The sequence below is a fragment of the Hippopotamus amphibius genome, chromosome 6 (assembly GCF_030028045.1).
Source record: "Hippopotamus amphibius kiboko isolate mHipAmp2 chromosome 6, mHipAmp2.hap2, whole genome shotgun sequence".
Lineage (NCBI taxonomy): Eukaryota > Metazoa > Chordata > Mammalia > Artiodactyla > Hippopotamidae > Hippopotamus > Hippopotamus amphibius.
In genome coordinates this window covers 68358152-68378506 of record NC_080191.1, presented here as the reverse complement: position 1 = coordinate 68378506, position 20355 = coordinate 68358152, and the positions used below count along the sequence as shown (strand labels likewise).

At 35.7% G+C, this 20355-nt stretch overlaps 1 protein-coding gene and 1 non-coding gene across 5 annotated transcripts in view; both read right to left on the bottom strand.

Annotated features, from left to right (window-relative positions):
- The window catches only part of BCKDHB (branched chain keto acid dehydrogenase E1 subunit beta), a 220359-nt gene that overhangs the window by 155141 nt on the left and 44863 nt on the right, over nucleotides 1–20355 (bottom strand). For all 4 annotated transcript variants that reach the window (XM_057738019.1, XM_057738021.1, XM_057738018.1 and 1 more), the window contains exons 5-6: nucleotides 20065–20220; nucleotides 17591–17699 (exon numbers count right to left, since the gene is read on the bottom strand). In XM_057738019.1, coding sequence (XP_057594002.1) covers nucleotides 17591–17699; nucleotides 20065–20220 — 265 coding nt within the window. The remainder of the gene's footprint in view (nucleotides 1–17590; nucleotides 17700–20064; nucleotides 20221–20355) is intronic.
- Nucleotides 6924–7030, bottom strand: LOC130856159 (U6 spliceosomal RNA). The gene has a single exon (XR_009054456.1). It is a non-coding gene; the product is annotated as a U6 spliceosomal RNA (small nuclear RNA).

Genomic DNA, 20355 nt, shown 5'->3' with positions numbered 1-20355 from the left:
TCATAGATATTAACATATTTAATCAAATGACACTGTGAAGAAAATTTTATACTACTAAATTTGAAAATCCAGAGAAAATATATGATATTATAAAAAGATATAGGTGACTAATATTTACTCAAGAGTAGACAGCAGACCAACAACCATAAAAGATACTGAAAAGGAAGTAAAAGATCTGTCTGAACCAGAAACAGATAGTTTTATAAGCAAATTATATTAAACCTTATAGAACAGATAAAACCTGGTTAGAAGCACAGAAAATGAAAGCAATGCAGTTCATTATACAATGAAGGATAAACTACAGACCAATATTACATATATATATTCACATTCATACATGAAAACTATCATCTAATTTTATTTATGAACATAAAGGTCTTTTTAAAATCTTCTAATTGAATCCAGCAATAAGCTGAAAGAATAATGTATCACGATCAAGTAGAACTTTTCCCAGGAATACAAGAATTACTCAATATTAGGAAATACGTTAATGAAATTCACATCATCAAGACATCAAAGAAGAAAAACTAGATAATCATCTCATCAGACAGCTAAAAAGAATTTGATAAAATTCAACACCTTGGGAGAAGTGGGAGGAAGGGGCCTGTGACTAAAAATAAGAGATAAACAGTATCAACTGGGTTCCAAGTTAAGAAGGGATAAGAAATTTAAGAAGTACAAACTATTATGTATAAAATAAGCTACAAGAATATATTGTACAACACAGGAAATATAGCCAATATTTTATAACTTTAAATGGAGTATAACCTTTAAAGACTGTGAATCACTATATTGCATACGTGAAACTTACATATTATATATCAACTGTACTTCAATAAAATCTTTTTAAAAGGATGAGACACAGTTCTCATAAAGAAAAAAGAAATGTCTCATCAATTATTGGGGGAAAAAAAGAGCTATAACTATCATTAGCAAAAGAGGATAAGGTTTTCTGCCTAGAACATCTAAGATAATTAACTGAAATATTATTAGAGAATTGAGTAAGGTCTCTAAATGCAACACTAACATACAAAATCAATAGCTTTTCTATATACCAGTAATAACTAATTAGAAATATGTAATGGAAAAAATATCCTACCCATAATAGCAAATATATATATATATATATGAAACACCTAGTAATAAACCCTAACAACAAAATGTGTCAAACCTAATGGAAATATCTACACAATTTATTCATGAACATAAAATGCCTGAATAAACAGAGACAACCATGTTCTTGGAAAAGAATAATCATTACAGTGAAGAAACAAAGAATGGGGGAAAAAATGTTCTAATGTTTTCTGCCTACTTTAAAAAAAAAAAACTTTAAAAACTACATATATTTTTCCAAATAATATATTTTTGGAAACAAACATAAATATCTCCAAATAATAGGATAAATGCTGCTCTCAATGATATCTAGCCCATGGGTATAGATATAATGGTGACATTTACCAGAAGGTAACATTAAACTGTTAAGATCTAGGTGTTTCAAGGTACACTTCTAATAAACAGACTAAAAGGACACTTCTTATAACAGAATACACGAAAAATAAGTTTTAAAAAGACAAGAATAGGGAAAATTCTGACACACAAAAGAATAAAAATGCAAGGCTTATTCTTAGTATCCCCAAGTTAAATGTCTTACAAACATTTCCAGGTTTCAATTTTCGCTTTCAGGCTATAAATAGTTACATATTGAGTCTTGTCTCCCCACAATATCTGTGTCAGTAATAGCTGATCCTTCCAGTTTTTCACTAGCTTCCACTTGGAGACTTGCAGTGTCTGCCTTAATCAATCATTTATTACTCAGGGCTTAATCAAAGAATATAAGAGGTTTACAGAAAACAAGAATAAAATTAAGAAATATAGGTTTTAAAATTTATACTACAAAAAAACTTATAGGCTTATAATTTTCTTTCCACGTGCCCAAATATATATAAATGGGGATGTTTACTTCCACATTGTTTAGAATGGGCAGAAATTTAGAAACAACTCAAAGCTCCATAATAGAAGAAAAAATAAATTATGGTACACTCCAAGAAACTTTAAAAGCTAAAAAAACAGCTAAATTTTTGTGAGCTGACACTGAAATGTATCCAGAATAAATTGGTAAGAAAAGCAAATTACAGAATGATTATAACATGCTTATTTTTATTATTTGCATATATATGTTCTATATATTCACATATTCGTATAAATGTAAATGCATGGGAAAAGATTTGCAAAGTTAGAGGACAATGTTTACAGTATGATCTTATATAATTCTGTTTATATGTAAATGTGTTCTATACATTCACATATATATAAACATAAATGCATAGAAAAAGGTCAGAAGAAGAAGTTGGGTTGGGAAAAGGAACTTTCACTTTTTATTCTATAGTTCTATGACGCTTGAACGTCTTGCAAAGAGTGTATGATTCATGATATTAAATTTTATTAAACACATCCAAAAAAGTAAATCACTCTTTATCATGCAGTATAAGCTCAGGCATTGAGAATGTATCCAGTTGGATTAAATCAGGGATCAAAAACAGACATCTGGGGCTTCCTAGGTGGCGCAGTGGTTAAGAATCCGCCTGCCAATGCAGGGGAAATGGGTTTGATCCCTGCTCCAAGAAGATCCCACATGCCGCAGAGCAACTAAGCCCATGCGCCACAACTATTGAGCCCATGTGCTGCAACTACTGATGCCCACGTGCCTAGAGCCTGTGCTCTGCAACAAGAGAAGCCACGGCAATGAGGAGCTCGCGCACCACAACGAAGAGTAGCCCCCACTCACCACAACTAAAGAAAGCCCGTGCACAGCAAAAAGAGACCCAACACAGCCAATGAAATAAATTAATTAATTAAAAAAAAGCTAAAATTATAAAAAAAAAAAAAAACAGACATCTGTTTAATGTCCAAAATTAGCCTGAAAAGTGAAAGAACAATATAAAGAATATGCCAAAGTATAAGAAAATTCCACTGGGTCCTATTCCATGAATATTTTAACTGAGGTCAATCACAGATGATATATAAACAAATTCAAAGGTAATTTTGCACTTCAAGTTGCAAACCTTCTGATTCTTCTTGGTACTCAATACTAGATCAAGGCCTTTTCACCACAAGATAGAATAATCTATTCACTGCATTCTCTGCTCATTTTAAATTTAAAATAAATGCTACTCCACAAGGTTAAGACTGAAGTCTATGTGAACAATTCATACAGAATAAACAAATATGAAATTTAAAAACATGAAAGGTAAAAGGTCACTTGTAATCAAATAAATGAAAACTGAAATAAATTGACAGTAATAAACTGTTTAAACTTGTAGATAAAAGTCTAGCAGTATACACAACAAAAAGTCAACAGTAGTCGGGGATGGATTTATGAGCTCCTTTTATCATCGCTTCTGTACTTTTCAGGAGTTTCAACAAACACACATGAAAGTTTGAGAAAAAGTCATAATCCTTTAACCTGTATCCACACCCTTTGCAATGTGACTCTGCAGTTGTTCCCATGAAGAGATGGAATTTCTTCGCCCTCCTCCTGAACTTGAGCTGGCCTTGTGACTTGCTTTGGCCACACACTCTAACATGTGTGCCAGTTTCTAACCTGGAACTCAAGAGCCCTGTATGGTTTTTCTTGCTCCTTTGCAACTTCTTCCACTGTGTGAACAAATCTAAGCTAGCCTGCTGGAGGATGAGAGACAGGTGCATCAAAGTGCACCAACCACAGCTCCAGATACGTGAAATAGCCCAACTGAGATCAGCAAGTCCAACCTACACCTGACTTGCAGACCTATGATGGAGCCCAGCTGAAACCTGAACTGTCCAGGTGAGCTCAGCCTACGTCACTGGCCTGCACATGAGCTATACAGGAAGCTGATTTAAGCCAATACGTGGCTTGTTAAGCAACAAAGCTTGCCGGTAGAGCATGTGATACCTTTATAATTAGAAAAGTAAATCTTTTTAAGAAAACAATGTGAGGCATAGCTAACCACTTAACTATAATGTTTACATTGAAATATTAAAATACGCATTTTATTTTCAATAGGCGTATATCTTTTTAATTGGGAAAAAAAAGAAAAGACAAGAAAACTAAAGTAGCTCAATAGGGTAATTAAACTACTTTGGAGTTTCAAGTTGCATTTAGCAAACCTTAATACTGCCATCATATATATAGATAAAATAGCTGATATAAAAATAGATTTTTTTATCACATATTAAAGACTAATGATAGAACTAAGTTATCCTTGGAAGTCACATCCACCACCAGCAGCACTGACTGAGAACTTTCATTGTGCCAGTACCTTTAAATCTATTCATCTTTAAATCAACTTGATGAGATAGGAGTTATCATTGTCCTCATTGCACAGCTGAGAAAACTGAAACAGAGAGGTTAAACAGCTTGCCCAAAGTCACCTAACTAGTAAGTAGTGGAGTGAGTACTTCAAACTCAGGCAATCTGGTTCCAAAATCTACAATCTTAACCACTTTTATTGACTGCCCCAGAAAAGAGGAACCAGAGAAACCACACTGACCACCTAATGTGCCTGAACATAATGAAAAAATGAGATTATGTTGAGGAGATTAGGAACTATGTTAGTAATAGAAACACGAGAAATCAAGCAAATGAAAAGAGAAGGAAGGGAAAAAAACATTTCAGAGAAAACAAAGAGCTGTATACCAAAGAGGAAATAGAAGAATGCATTTTTTTTTTTTTGCTCAGTTGTGAATCATACCAATATGGTCATAGCAATGTAAACACTAAATAATGATCTGACCAAAAATTACACTATAACTCTATAGAGATATTTTTCAAGTTTGGATATTTCGAGGACGAGGAATGGCACATGCTGGGGAGAAAGAAGGGGGCAAAAAATAGCTAAATTCTAGTAAGAAGTTAAAATAATAGCACCTAAAATTTTAAAAAGCAGTGTAAGCATATTAGCTACAAATGTGATGATATATTATTACAAGAAACTGCTAGAAATGATTGCCTGTGGGGAGGCAAGCATGGATTTGGTAAAGGTTGAGGTAAGGAACTACTATTTTTGGTTACCTTATTTGCCTTTTTAAATTCTGTGTATTGTTTTAATTTAAAAACTAACAAATCTAACAAATGAATTTTCCCTCATTACTGGATGGAACTTCATTCCTGTCAGTGAGCATGCCTAGTATTAAACGTCCTAGCCTTCACAAAAATAATGTGCTTAATGATGGCAACCAAAACAAATTTAAAATAGAAAATATGAATTCCTTTTTTGTATACACTGATATTTGGCAAAAATGTTTTTAAAGTCTTCTACCATTCAAAAACTACTTGAAACAATGTTCTTCTCTTCAGAATTCATATATAATTCATATATAATATATAATATATATGAATTCATATATAATTCATGTATTTGCTACACCAAAACAAAACAATACAAAACAAAAAAAAACCTTCAACATCATTATGACTTATTTTTGCCTGAAAGGATAGTGTGAATTCGAGAAAGAGGGCAGCACAAGCTTTTACTCTTACTTCTTCTCACTAGAAGAACCACAGATGAAAGCCATATTTACTTCCGTATCACTGATATCCTGAACCATTCAATTAAATAAAACCAAAAAGTTCAAAAGACATACAAGAACAGCTTCTCCACAAGATGCCTACATCTGATAATGTCACTGACTCATTCTTTTTGAATCATAACTATTTTGTACATTTTTGACACTATCTAGATTGTTCTTCATCTACCTTTTCCAAATATCCCTTTGCCGTTTTTAAAAAGCTTAAATGTCATATTAGAATAAGCAATTCAGAAGTACTAGTTACTTATTCCTTCCAAATTTAGAAGGTACAAGTTTTATATCTATTGTATATTTGAAATAAGTAGAAACAAAATTCAAGAAAATTGCTGTGTAAAGAACGGATAACTGACCTCTTTCTACTTTCATCTTTGTAGTTTATAAAATTAATGGCTGAACTGGAAGAAATCCTTTCTAAATGTTGTAGACCAGACATACAGGAGAGTCACCACAGCACAGATATTTGAACACAGAGCTATGTATGGGGACAGGTCCAAAAATGAGGGGTCAGAGAGGTCGAGAAGAGCTGTGACAGGGACAAACGGTTTCACCCCCTCTCCCTGAAATGCAGGAAGACTAAGTCCCTTAATAACAGCACAGAGCAAAGGCCCCCAAATCCCATCTGTGACCACAATGGACTGTGTCATGTGTAGTTTTTATAACTTTCAAAAAAGCCAATTAATCCTATGCCAATGGTGAAGTTAACGCAATCAATACAGAGTCAAACCTTGGACTATACACTACAGGAGGGATGCACTGCCTTAATGATGGCTATTGATAGCATATATTTCCATTCAATCACAAAGTGGATCATTTTAATTCTGTAGGAATTTTTTTAATACCATATTTCTTGGCATGAAGCTAGGACACTGGAGCAAATTGTTTCATTGATGCCCTCCACTCAATAGTGTTTAAATGGAATGCAAAATAAGGTAACCTTAGAAAGAAGGCCACGTCTTGATTTAAAACCTAACTCCATCACTCATTCCTCTGTGAGCAAGTTTCTTTTCTTTTTTTTAATTTAATTTTTTTTATTGGAGTATAGTTGCTTTGCACTGCTGTGTCAGTTTCTGCTATACAGCAAAGTGAATCAGCCATACATATACCCCTTCTTTTTTTGCATGTCCTTCCCATTTAGGTCACCACAGAGCATAGAGTAGTGTTCCCTGTGCTATACAGCATGTTCTCATTAGTTATCTGTTTTATACATAGCAGTGTATATATCTCAATCTCAATCTCCCAATTCATCCCACTAGCCCCCTTCCCCCTTGGTATCCATACATTTGTTCTCTACCTCTGTGTCTCTATTTCTGCTTTGCAAATAAGTTTACCTATACCATTTTTATAGATTCCACATAAAAAATATGGAATGCTTAATGAATTTGCATGTCATCCTTGAGCAGGGACCATGCTAATCTTCTCTGTATCGTTTCAATTTTAGTATACGTGCTGCTGAAGTGAGCACTTAGCAAGTGTCTTAAACTGTCTCAACTTCAGTTTCAGGATAACCCCACCTGGCAGACCTTTTGTGACAATTAAATGGAACCATCTGTGCCATATATGCCCAATACCTGACTCTAGACATGAACTGTCTGGGTTTGAATCCTGTTTGTGTGGATTTGGGTGAGTTGTTTAACTTCTCTCAACCTCAGGTTCTGCATGGATAAAAAGTGATAGTGACAGAATTTCTGGTAAGGCTGTTGTATTAAATGAAACAGTCCATCAGTCTACACAATGTAGCACTGTGTCTAGCTCAGAAATATTTAAAAAGTGCATAAACACTAGGCAAATACACACATGGATTACCTCACTTAATCCTCTCAACCTTATGAAGTAATAAGTACTATTATAAACAGATGGGCATCCTGCTTTAGCGTGAGGACAAAAGTAGCATTTATATCAAGCTATGAAAGGCCACTGTTTACTTTGCTAATCCAACTGGAGATATTTTCATCTGGAAAGAAAACATCTCTTCTCTAAGATGACAGATTAGATAAGTTATTTTAACAGCAAAGTCTACAGAAGAGCGAAACACAAAAGAGGTTCAACTAAAAGTGAGATTAAATAGAAGGACCTGGAGGAAACTCAGTCAAATTAAGATTCAAGAAATAAGGAATCCATGATTTAATGGATATCTATAGGACATTAAATCCAAAAACAGCAGATTACACCTTTTCAAGTGCATATGGAACATCCTCCAGGATAGATCACATTTTGGGTCACAAATCAAGCCTTGGTATTAAGAAAATTGAAATCATATCAAGTATCTTTTCCAACCACAATGTTATGAGATTAGAAATCAATTACAGGAAACAAACATAAAAAAATATATATGGAGGTTAAACAATATGCCACTAAAGAACCAAGAGATCACTGAAGAAATCAAAGAGGAAATCAAAAAATATCTAGAGACAAATGACAATGAAAACACAATGATCCAAAACCTATGGGATGCAGCAAAAGCAGTTCTAAGAGGGAAGTTTATAGCAATACAATCCTACCTCAAGAAATAAGAAAAATCCCAAATAAACAATCTAATCTTACACCTAAAGAAACTAGAGAAAGAAGAGCAAACAAAACCCAAAGTTAGTAGAGGGAGAGATATCATAAAGATCAGAACAGAAATAAATGACATGGACACAAAGAAAACAATAGCAAAAATCAATAAAACCAAAAGCTCAAAGAAGAAGATGAATAAAATTGATAAACCTCTAGCAAGACTCATCAAGAAAAAGAGGGAGAGGACTCAAATCAATAAAATTGGAAAGGAAACAGGAGATGTTACAACGGACACTGCAGAAATAAAAAGCACCATAAGAGACTACTACAAGCACCTATACGCCAATAAAATGGATAACCTGGATGAAATGGACAGATTCTTAGAAAGGTATAACCTTCCAAGACTGAATCAGGAAGAAATAGAAAATATGAACAGACCAATCACGAGTAATGAAATTGAAACTGTGATTAAAAAGCTTCCAACAAACAAAAGTCCGGGACCAGATGGATTCACAGATGAATTTTATCAAACATTTAGAGAAGAGCTAACACCCATCCTTCTCAAGCTCTTCCAAAAAACTGCAGAGGAAGGAACACTCCCAAACTCATTTTATGGTGATGAGGCCACCATCACCCTCATACCAAAACCAGACAAAGATACTACAAAAAAGAAAACTACAGACCAACATCACTGATGAATTTCGATGCAAAAATCCTCAACAAAATACTAGCCGACAGAATCCAACAACACATTAAAAGGATCATATGCCATGATCAAGTGGGGTTTATCCCTGGAATGCAAGGATTCTTCAATATACGCAAATCAATCAATGTGATACACCATATTAACAAATTGAAGGATAAAAACATGATCATTTCAGTAGATGCAGAAAAAGCTTTTGACAAAATTCAACACCCATTTATAATAAAAACTCTCCAGAAGGTGGGCATAGAGGGAACCTACCTCAACATAATAAGCGCCATATATGACAAACCCACTGCAAACATCATTCTCAATGGTGAAAAACTGAAAGCATTCCCTCTAAGATCAGGAACAAGACAAGGATGTCCACTCTCGCCACTACTATTCAACATAGTTTTGGAAGTCCTTGCCACAGCAATCAGAGAAGAAAAAGAAATTAAAGGAATCCAAATTGGAAAAGAAGTAAAACTGTCACTGTTTGCAGATGACATGATACTATACACAGAAAATCCTAAAGATGACACCAGAAAACTTCTTGAGCTAATCAATGAATTTGGTAAAGTTGCAGGATACAAAATTAACACACAGAAATTTCTTGCATTTCTATACACCAACAATGAAAGATCAGAAAGAGAAACTAAGGAAACAATCCCATTCACCACTGCAACAAAAAGAATAAAATATCTAGGAATAAACCTAACTAAGGAGGTAAAAGACCTGTACTCAGAAAACTGTAAGACACTAATGAAAGAAATCAAAAATGACACAGAGAGATATACCATGTTCTTGGATTGGAAGAATCAACACTGTGAAAATGACTATACTACCGAAAGCAATTTACAGATTCAATGCAATCCCGATCAAATTACCAACGGCATTTTTCACAGAACTAGAACAAGAAATTTTACGGTTTGTATGGGAACGCAAAAGACCCCGAATAGCCAAAGCAATCTTGAGAAGGAAAGACGGAGTTGGTGGCATCAGGCTTCCTGACTTCAGGCTATACTACAAGGCTACAGTGATCAAGACAGTATGGTACTGGCACAAAAACAGAAATATAGATCAATGGAACAGGATAGAAAGCCCAGAGATAAACTATGGTCAACTAATCTATGACAAAGGAGGCAAGGATATACAATGGAGAAAAGGCAGCCTCTTCCATAAGTGGTGCTGGGAAAACTGGATGGCTACATGTAAAAGAATGAAATTAGAACAATCCCTAACACCATACACAAAAATAATCTCAAAATGGATTAAAGACCTAAATGTAAGGCCAGACACTATAAAACTCCTAGAGGAAAACATAGGAAGAACACTCTTCGACGTAAATCACAGCAAGATGTTTTTTGATCCACCCCCTAGAGTAATGGAAATAAAAACAAAAATAAATAAGTGGGACCTGATGAAACTTCAAAGCTTCTGCACAGCAAAGGAAACTGTAAGCAAGACGAAAAGACAACCCTCAGAATGGGAGAAAATATTTGCAAATGAATCAACAGACAAAGGATTAATCTCCAAAATATATAAACAGTTCATCCAGCTCAATATCAAGAAAACAAACAATGCAATCAAAAAATGGGCAGAAGACCTAAATAGGCATTTCTCCAAAGATATATGGATGGCCAAGAGGCACAAGAAAAGCTGCTAAACAACACTAATTATTAGACTTGCACTGTTGGTGGGAATGTAAATTGATGCAGCCACTATGGAGAACAGTATGGAGGTTCCCTGAAAAACTAAAAATAGAGTTACCATATGACCCAGCAATCCCACTACTGGGCATATACCCAGAGAACACCATCATTCAAAAAACACATGCACTCCAATGTTCATTGCAGCACTATTCACAATAGCGAGGACATGGAAGCAACCTAAATGTCCATCAACAGATGAATGGATAAAGAAGATGTGGTACATATATACAATGGAATATTACTCAGCTATAAAAAGGAATGAAACTGGGACTTTTGTAAAGACATGGATGGACCTAGAGACTGTCACACACAGTGAAGTGAGTCAGAAAGAGAAAAGCAAATATCGTAAATTAACACATATATGTGGACTATAGAAAAATGGTACAGATCAACCAGTTTGCAACGCAGAAACAGAGACACAGATGTAGAGAACATACATGGACACCAAGTGGGGAAAGCAGGGAGGGTTGGGCGGGAATGAATCGGGAGACTGGGATTGCCATATACACATTACCGATAAGAAAAAAATACCAAATTGTACACTCTAAATATATGCCGTTTATTGTATGTTAACTGTATCTCAATAAACGTTCTAAAAAAAACAAAAAAAGAAAAGAAATAAGGAATCCAGGCAACCTTAGGAACTAACCTAAAGAATGGGAATGGCAAGGATTTTCACTTCGGGTGTCTATTTCTCTCCCCAACTCCCACCCGCAGTGAACAAGTGTGCTTGACCTCACAGTCTCCTACCAACGGCCATCATTTTCCAAGTGGCAGGGGACATGGCTGCAGTCCCATGTCACCCTAGCAAACCGCTCATAGAAAGTGCAGCTTCATCTCCACACACAAAGTCCCTAGGTAATAGCTGAGGCTTCCCTGAAATATTTCCTACTGCATTAATCTGGTTCTGATTGTACAGAGTGGCAAAAATATGTCAGGGAATTACTTTGCTGTCAGTAAAATTCTATTAATGAGCATTATTAGGAATCAAGCTCAGCTCTGTTCCTTACATATATTTAGACCTTCTCATTCTCCCTTCGTACTCAACATCCTTCCTATTTTCCTTCTCTTTGTTTCTCTAGACTACCTTCTGGTAATTTTATGACCTTATCTTTTAGTTTACTAATTCTTCCTTTATTAATCTGTTTGTAATTTCTGGTTAAACCAGAGATTTTTTTCCTTTCATTTATTATTTCTCTTTTCTAGACATTCTAGACATTCAAATTCGCTTGTTTACTGCTTATATATTCTCGTGTCTCCTTTTTTTAACGTGAAACCTACTTTTTTTTTTGCATTGTCTATATGATCATTCTAGGAGCCGAAGTCTTGATGGGCCGTATCTGCCTTTTCTTGTTCCTGCTCAAAGGGACTCTATCTTCTTTCTGGAACTTTATGTGTGGGCCTACTCTGAGGCCTGACTTGAAGTGCCGCCAGAGAGGATTTTGTTTCCTCCTGACAGCTCTCTTGGGCACCAACAACCTGGAACCACTTTAAATTAAATTATCTGCTTAAGAGTTTTCACGCCACACTACTGGCACATATTGAAATCATAATCCTCACAGATGTAGAGAATAAATTTGAATAAAATTTTGTCTGGATATAAAAAAAAAGAAAGAGCAAGACAAATACCATATGATATCACTTATATGTGGAATCTCAAATATGACCCAAATGAACCTGTCTATGAAACGGAAACAGAATCACAGACATAGAGAAAAGACTGTTGATTGTCAAGGGGGAGGGGATTGGGGGAGGCATGGAGTGGGAGGTTGGGGTTAGCAGATGTAAGCTTTCATATATAGGATGGATAAACAACAAGGTCCTACTGTATAGCACAGAGAACTATATTCAATATCCTATGATAAGCCATAATGGAAAATGAAATGATGATCCTGTGTAAGAGCCTTACTGTGACAAAAATTCTTAGAGATTTCTTTTTTTCTCTCCACCAGCATAACGTCAAAACAGGTAACATTTCTTCCTGCCACTTCTGTACTTCACACTGTGGATGTGGCAGGTGGAGTCCTAGCTTTAAGCAAGGGCTCCTAGCAGATTCTCTACCTAAAGTAAGTCCTGGACTTTATCTCCTGTCCCCACTGTCTCATGGAGTCATCAAAGCAAAAGCCCAATGTTTCTAGGACCAGGCAAATACCTTCTGGAAGATTTCGGCATTCACTTCCATCCCAGGGTTCTGAGGTTCACTCATTTCAAGACCCCAGAGTCCTAACTTCCTAGCCAGCTCAGTATACATTTAAAATAAACAAACAGGGAGTGGGATGAATTGGTAGATTGGGATTGACATATATACACTGCTCTGTATAAAATAGGTAACTATTGAGAACGTGCTGTAAAGCCCAGGGAACTCTACTCAATGCTCCATGGTGACCTTAATGGGAAGGAAATCCGAAAAAGAGGGGATATATGTATATGTATGGCTGATTCACTTTGCTGCAGAGTAGAAACTAACATAACATTGTAAACCAACTATATTCCAATAAAAATTAATAAACACACACACACGCACACACGCACATACACCTTTTATTTCAGGGTATCTACCATTCCTCTATCACTACCAAAGAAATCTTACTCTACAACTACTCTTGCCACTGCCCTCTTCTTTCCCCTTCGTAAACTCATTTAGACACAAATATTCCATACAATCTAAGAAATTTCTAACCCATCCTTATCTGCTAATCAAGCACTCACCATTTCTTAGGCTGTTCAAACAGCCTTCTAGCTGTTTGAAGAGTCTCCTATAGAGCAATCTTCCTCACACTAAGGTTTGGAGATGGTGAGAGATGGACGCAAGTTCCAGACTGCTGGGCTCTAGTCCATCTGAGCGGATTCTAGTTTGTTCTGGCTCCACCCTGGTTCATGTCCATCTTCCCTTCCCAACAGTCTGCCCTGTAGACTTCAGTATTCAGCACCAAGCACAGAAGCAACAACCTTTCACAGACTGTTTAGCTTCTATCAATACAACTGTATATATTATATATCTAATATCTTCTAGTGTTTTGCTTCTGATCAAATCCTGACCGATACAGCAGTATACAGAGATCTGCCTCACTTCTCTAAAGAGCTGCAGTGTAGTCCATCAAATGGATGTAGTTTAATTTACTCACCCAACTCCTAATCCCCTAGCATTGGACAAATGGGTTATTTCCAGTACTTATTCTCATAAATGGTGCTGCAATGAACAGTAACATTTTCTCAGACTTTCATCAATATATCTCTGAAATAGATTCCTAGAAGTAGACTATGAGCCAAAGCATCTTATTCCTAAGAGTTCTATCCCCTCCTGAAAATGGGTACCTTCTTTTGGAAACCACACAAGCAACTGTGCAGAGATTGGTAGTTGTCAATATCTCTCTTCCATCACTGCATAACAATAAAATTTTTAGTCTTTAGCCTAGCACCCAACTACTTTTTCAGCCTCCCCTGTGGGGAGGTATGGCCCTGTGATTAAGTTCTGACCAATGGGATGTGAGTAGACGTAATATGTGCAACTTCCAAGTCATTCCTTGAAGAGAAGACTCCCTTTCCCCTTCCTCCTCCCTTTCCCCTTCCTGGTGGCTGGAATGTATATGTGATGTTGGGAGTGGAGCACCCACCTGGAACTATGTTGAAGGCACAAGAGGAACCAGACTGAAAACCAGAAACCTTGATGATTTGACAGAGGCGTCACCACACTGCCAACTGGGATGTTTATGTGAGAGAAAGATAAATTTCCATCGTACGTAAGATCTTATTATGGGTTTTATTGTTAGCCAAATTTTTTGAAATCAGATGATTCATGAATATATCTATGTATTTAAGATTCCATTTCATAAATAAAATGAGGACTTAAATGCATAGCTTTTACAAACATCGCCTTAGACTACTTGAAAGTTGGCTTTTGTGTTCTTCCCTATACTTAACCGTGTCCTATTTTGTTAAGATTACTGGATAATTAACCTAAATGAGCTATTATGTAATAAACACAACTCCTAATCATCTACCATTTTTACAAGGAATTATCAGCATAGTGTTTGTAATCTAATAATATACATCTATATTTATTACTCTATGAAATTTCCCAACATGAACTTTTAAAAAAAAATTTAAATGTAAAGGTTCACATCTTTAGTCCCCTCTGTTTTAACTATTCCCAAATGTATGCTGGAAAATCAAGAAGAATGAATGTAGGAAAAAGTCAGACTCTTAAGTTAGTGTTTATGGATACTAGAAGTCGTCCTATTATCACCACTTAGGCTACTCTGATCTTTTAAATGGATCTAAAGCACCTTCTTTTCTCTACTGGACTCTGTCAATATGGAGATGTCTTCCACAAAACACAGTAATCCAGACTATTAAATCAAAATATGCCATTCCTTTTTATATCATTCCTCACAACTTTAATTTTGGAATTTCCTCCACCATTGTAAAGCAGATCTGAGAGATGAACAGATAGAGCTAGAGAAAAGTGGGCTGCATATAGGCAGCAATTGAAGAATCAGTGTGAGAACATTCAGAGACCCTGTCCCCATCCCCACAAAAGAGCAGAAACCAAAATATGGTAAGCTGTAAGATATGGATTTGAACCAGAGGCCAAGTCTAAGAAAACTATGGGTTAACAGCATCCTGAATTCCACATAAGAACCAAGAATTATAAAAGATAAATGGAGGTAGTTATTGCTCTCTTTGGCTTTTTTCTTTTCTCCTTTTTTTTTTTTTTTTTTTTTGGCCACACCATGCGGCATGCAGGATCTTAGTTCCCCAATCAGGGATCGAACACATGCCTGCCAGAGTCTTAACCACTGAATCACCAGGGAAGTCCGGATTGCTTTATAATTGACGTTATGCATTAGTTCTCAAAAGTTAGTATGAGTCAGACGCACCTGGAAGGCTGTGAAGACAGAGTGAGTTGGACTGTCCCCAGGGGTTCTGATTCAATAGGACTTGAACCGAGGCCTGACAGCCTGCATTTCTCACAGGCTCCCACAGTGTTTCTGCTGCTGGTCCAGGGATCAACCTTGATAACGACCTAGAGAACACTCATACAAAAATTTCAGTGGCTAACTCTTTTCCAAGCCTACATTCTTCTGCAGAGAAGTTCTCTAACTGTGAAAGAACTACTGCATTTTTAGTCTTTACCAAGACATCAAGGGTCAAGAAAAGATTCAATTAGAGTTCCTAAGGGAACTCCCTGGAGATCCAGTGGTTAGGTCTCGGTACTTTCACTGCCTGGGGCCCAGGTTCAATCCCTGCTCGAGGAACTGAGATCCCACAAGTCACAGGGAGTGGCCAAAAAAAAAAAAACCACCACCAACAAAAAAAAATTAGAGTCCCTGAAATGGCACATAATCAATCACAGGGAAACCACTGAAAAACTTTTGAGCCCCGATCCTCATCAGGGTCTTTCATAATCACTCCCAGGGCCAAACCTACAACAAACTTCTAACCTCATTCTCTTAGGTGGAATCCTATAACATTAAACATTTCCCTCACCAATCCTGATTTCAAAATCCATAGCAAAGTGAATATTACTTTTCCAAATGTTTCTTACTAAGCCTCCATTTATTAAATACTGAAAAAAAAAAAACCTGTATTAATTGATTAGCTTGAATTGGTTGGCCTTACAAATATAATACTCATACAGTATTCGTAGTAATTAGAAATCAAATAGCTACTCAATATATAACACCGGTGTTTTCTTTTTCACCTCAAGATTGTAAATTGTTTTGTTAGTTACTTTTTATCCCATAATGGGATAAAGATATCAATAGAGTTCCTAAAAAGTATAGATTCAATTGTAGAACAACTGAAACTCTGATAAATTTCCAAAGGAAATGCAAAATGGCACAACCACTTTAAAAAACTCTTCAGTAGATTCTTATAACATTCAATCTGCTCTGTGACACACCAATTCTATTCCTGGATGTTTATTACCAAGAAAAAAACTGGTAAAAGTATACATATAATTTTTTTTTCACAAAAACACCTGTGCAAGAGTGTCCCTAGCAGTCTTGAACAAAATAGGCAAAAAAGGAAAACCATGATGATCGTTTGTCCATCAACAGGGGGAGGAATAAACTGTGGTTTATTCACACAATAGAAAGGCTACTCGGCTATGAAAAAGGAATAAACCACTGATACAAGCAACATGAATCTCAGAACCATTAGGCTGAGGAAAAGAAAGCAAACACAAAACAACATATACAGCACTATATGATTTGTTTACACAAAGCCCAAAATCACATGCAACTAATCTGTGCTGAAAGCAACGAGAAAGTGGCTAAGTCTGGAGTAGGGAGAAGGGACTGGCAGGGAAGAGGCAGGAAGGAATTTCCTGGAGCCATGAGCATTTTCCAGTCTCATTTTACATAGTGGTTACATGGATGTATAGTACTGTCAAATCTATCTGCCTGAACACTTACTATCTCTGCATATGTATTTAAATGTACATAATTCACATCACAATAAAACAAAATATGTTCTTCAGCTTAACTATTCAAGAAAAAGAATGATTTGCCAAAGCAATGTTTCCTGAATTCGAAATAAAATACACTTCAGGCAGAATAAACAGTTTGATGTTTAAATGTCCATTATGGCTGATAGAGAAGCAAATCATAGAGGAGTGTTTACAGAGTTATGATTCTGAGCTAGAAAGAGGGTGATCGAACACTTCAGTTTGCCTTAGACACTCATCCCAGTGTAGACCTGATGTCGCAAAACTAACAATGCCCCCTTCACTATCAAAGGAATCTTAATTTAGATGAAGACCTACAAGGACACTTTAGCTAAAAGGGCATTTGATGTTATTTAGTACAATGAGCTCATTCACCTTTTCATTCAACCCACATCTACTTAGCATCTACTATGTAGCCAAACGTAATCCCTGCATTCCTGCTACTGCTTCACACTGCTTCTCTGCTTTCACAATTAAAACTTAAATAGCTAGATGGATTTTCTCTAAAGTTAACTTAAAATACACAGCTGAGGACAAACTAAATATAGAAGAAATCAGAACTTTTTTTTCTAAAAGGGAAGTATAAATCAAGCTTATGAAAGAAGAATTATAATTTTGAGCTATACAAAACAAAATGTATAACGATGTTCATAAATATAAAATAAAGGAAACCTTTACCTGCTGCCCTGTAAAGTATTTTAGGTTCAAAAAATATACAAGGATTTTTATCCTCTATGCATGACAAAAGAAGTCCCTTGGCCTGGAAAGGGCTTCTGGGTATAACCACCTGCAAAAACACATTTTTTTAAAAATTTCAGTGAAAACGTATCCCAGTAAACTCACTTATAAGGGTCAATATTTAAATAACCAATTGTTACTAAGTAAATATAGAAATCTTGTATTTTTAGGCTAATTACCATTAATAGTAAAATTTACATATTCTCCAAAACAATCCCATTTGTTCCACAAATATTTATCAGATACCCACCATATTCTGGTAATCAAGATACTGCTATTCTCTAGGAGCTAAACTTGCACATACATGAAAAATAAAAGGAAACCACAAAGAGCACTCAACAAAACAAAAAAGTCAAGTCATCAATATCTTCCTGTATTTACTTACAAAGAAATCTTTTCTACTAATATCCTACTGCTAGTTTTGAAAGGCATGCAACTCTCTTCTCCAATTTTAAGATGCCAAAGTCTCCTTTCCCATGAAAAATGTGACCTTCATTTCCTAAGTGCAAAAAATAATCCACTGAACTTTATGATTCAGGTAATATAATGTGCACTTACTGAAAAGCTAAAAGAAAAGTGTGGACAGTGCACATTTCCAGTTGGGGAAAGGCCTCAGGACCTTCTTGAGAATGAGATTGATAATGAGATGATGGTGATAACAGCAGGTAGAACAAGTGTTAACTGTTGATTAACCCACTATGTGGATTAATCGGTCTACTGTTCATAGCAACCCCATGAGGTAGCAATGATTACTTTCCCCAATTTCGTGATAGAGACTAAGGCTTAAAGAGAAACAAGTAACCTCCCCAAGGTTACATCAATTGCTAGAGCAAGGACTCTCGCCTGTTCTGACTGATCAAGCTCTTAATTTCTACACCATTTTGCCTCAAATCACAAACTCTTGTCCAGTTTGATGACTGTTAAATAATTGTATAAAGATGTGTTACATAGGAAGAGTTATCATTAAAATAAACCTGAATTTATCACAAAGACTCAAACAAGATTCCTTGAAGCAAAATATATTTGCCTTTGAAAATCATTTTGTACCATTTTATTGAAGGATTTTTTTATTTAAAAAATAAAATAGCACAAATCTCACTATTTTCTGAAAAGAGACTGTTGAATGCATTACTCATCGTAACACACAATGTCTTTATCTTATGTTCCTATTTTAGTTTTTCTTCGTCTGCCTTCTTCATGTGTTTATTTTTAGCCTTTTGTACTATATGTATATTCTCTTTGGGGATAAAATAAAAGAGAAAGTGTGTGGGGCGGGGAGAGGTAAGGAGGCTGAGAGAAAAAAACTGCTCTTAAAAATACTGGGTAACATCATAAACATTACAGTGAATCAGTCTTCAGCTCAAGCACAAAAATAACTGTTGCCTCAAACATGGTTTCTGTCCCAACCTACCACTTCTAGCTCACATTGAAAAATTATGCAACCCCCACTTAACCACAAAATTTTACAACTTTGATCTGGTAGAAAAAACAATAAAACATAGACTCACATTCACAAATGACTCTTATCAAAAACCAGACATAAAGCCCTGGGTAGACATATCTGTAAGTTTCTATAAAGATTCTCTGGAAAGCTCTTCAGAAAATAGAAAAGAAGATAATGTAAAAAATTAAGACACAAAATAAGCAAAATATATATTTTTTTAATCAAAAGACCTAAGCTGTTGTGGAAGACCTAAGATTATTCTGGAAAGCTATAAAAGAGAGTGCCTCAAAATTAATTATTTGAACAAGTATTATGTTACCCTGGACTGGAAAACACACCGAGGGTAACAAATGTCTTCTGCCAGTCTATTTAAAAGTAAGAAATAAACTAAAAGCAAAAGTTTTAATCTTGTGACTCTGAGGTAAATATGGACTAAGTAGATTTATTAAAATTACCCCAGAATCAACTGTTAAATGAGAAAGCCCCATTAGAAGGAAAGAGGGCTTTCTGCTCAAGTGGCATTTGCAAATAAGGCCTTTTTACTGAACAAATCCATGAAACTTGCCAAAGATCGATAGGAATATGTAACTTACTTTGTCAGTTTCATTTCACATGTCTTGGTAATATATGTTATTTTGATAGACAAAGATGATTTTTATTGCAAAAGAAAAAAGAAAGAGAGAGCTTTAAAAGAGATGGAAGATAAACTGACTATGTTCTCGGTCTATTTGAAGTCTATGAAATTAACATCAGGGTCAAGCCAGCACTGCTTCAAGGAGAATATTCTATAAACATGGGCATTGGCTGCTCAATCTAACAGAAATTAAAGTTCTCTTTCTTAAAAACAATTAAGTTCACATAAATTCCAAAACTCCTGACTGCTTTTCTCTAGATAAGCATATTAGTTAATAGAATGAACCAAAATGGAAACGTCAAATGGAGAGCAAATAAAGTACATAAGTGAGAATACCTTGATTCCTGGGCAGTGGGCAAAGAAAGCTTCAGGGCTCTGAGAATGATAGAGAGCCCCATGGCCGACACAGCCCCAAGGGGACCGGATGGTAAGGCTTCCACAATTAAAAAGATCCCCAGAGCGATAGCGGTACTTGGCAGCTTCGTTAACAATCTGAGGGGGAAAGAGAGAAGAGACGTGTCACTATGTTTCCCATCCATTTTCTTAAGCCATTTTCTTTCATCTTTAAATATCTGCCCATAACAAAATAGCTCCTAGGTAACAAAAGGTTCCTAAGATCGGGGGTGG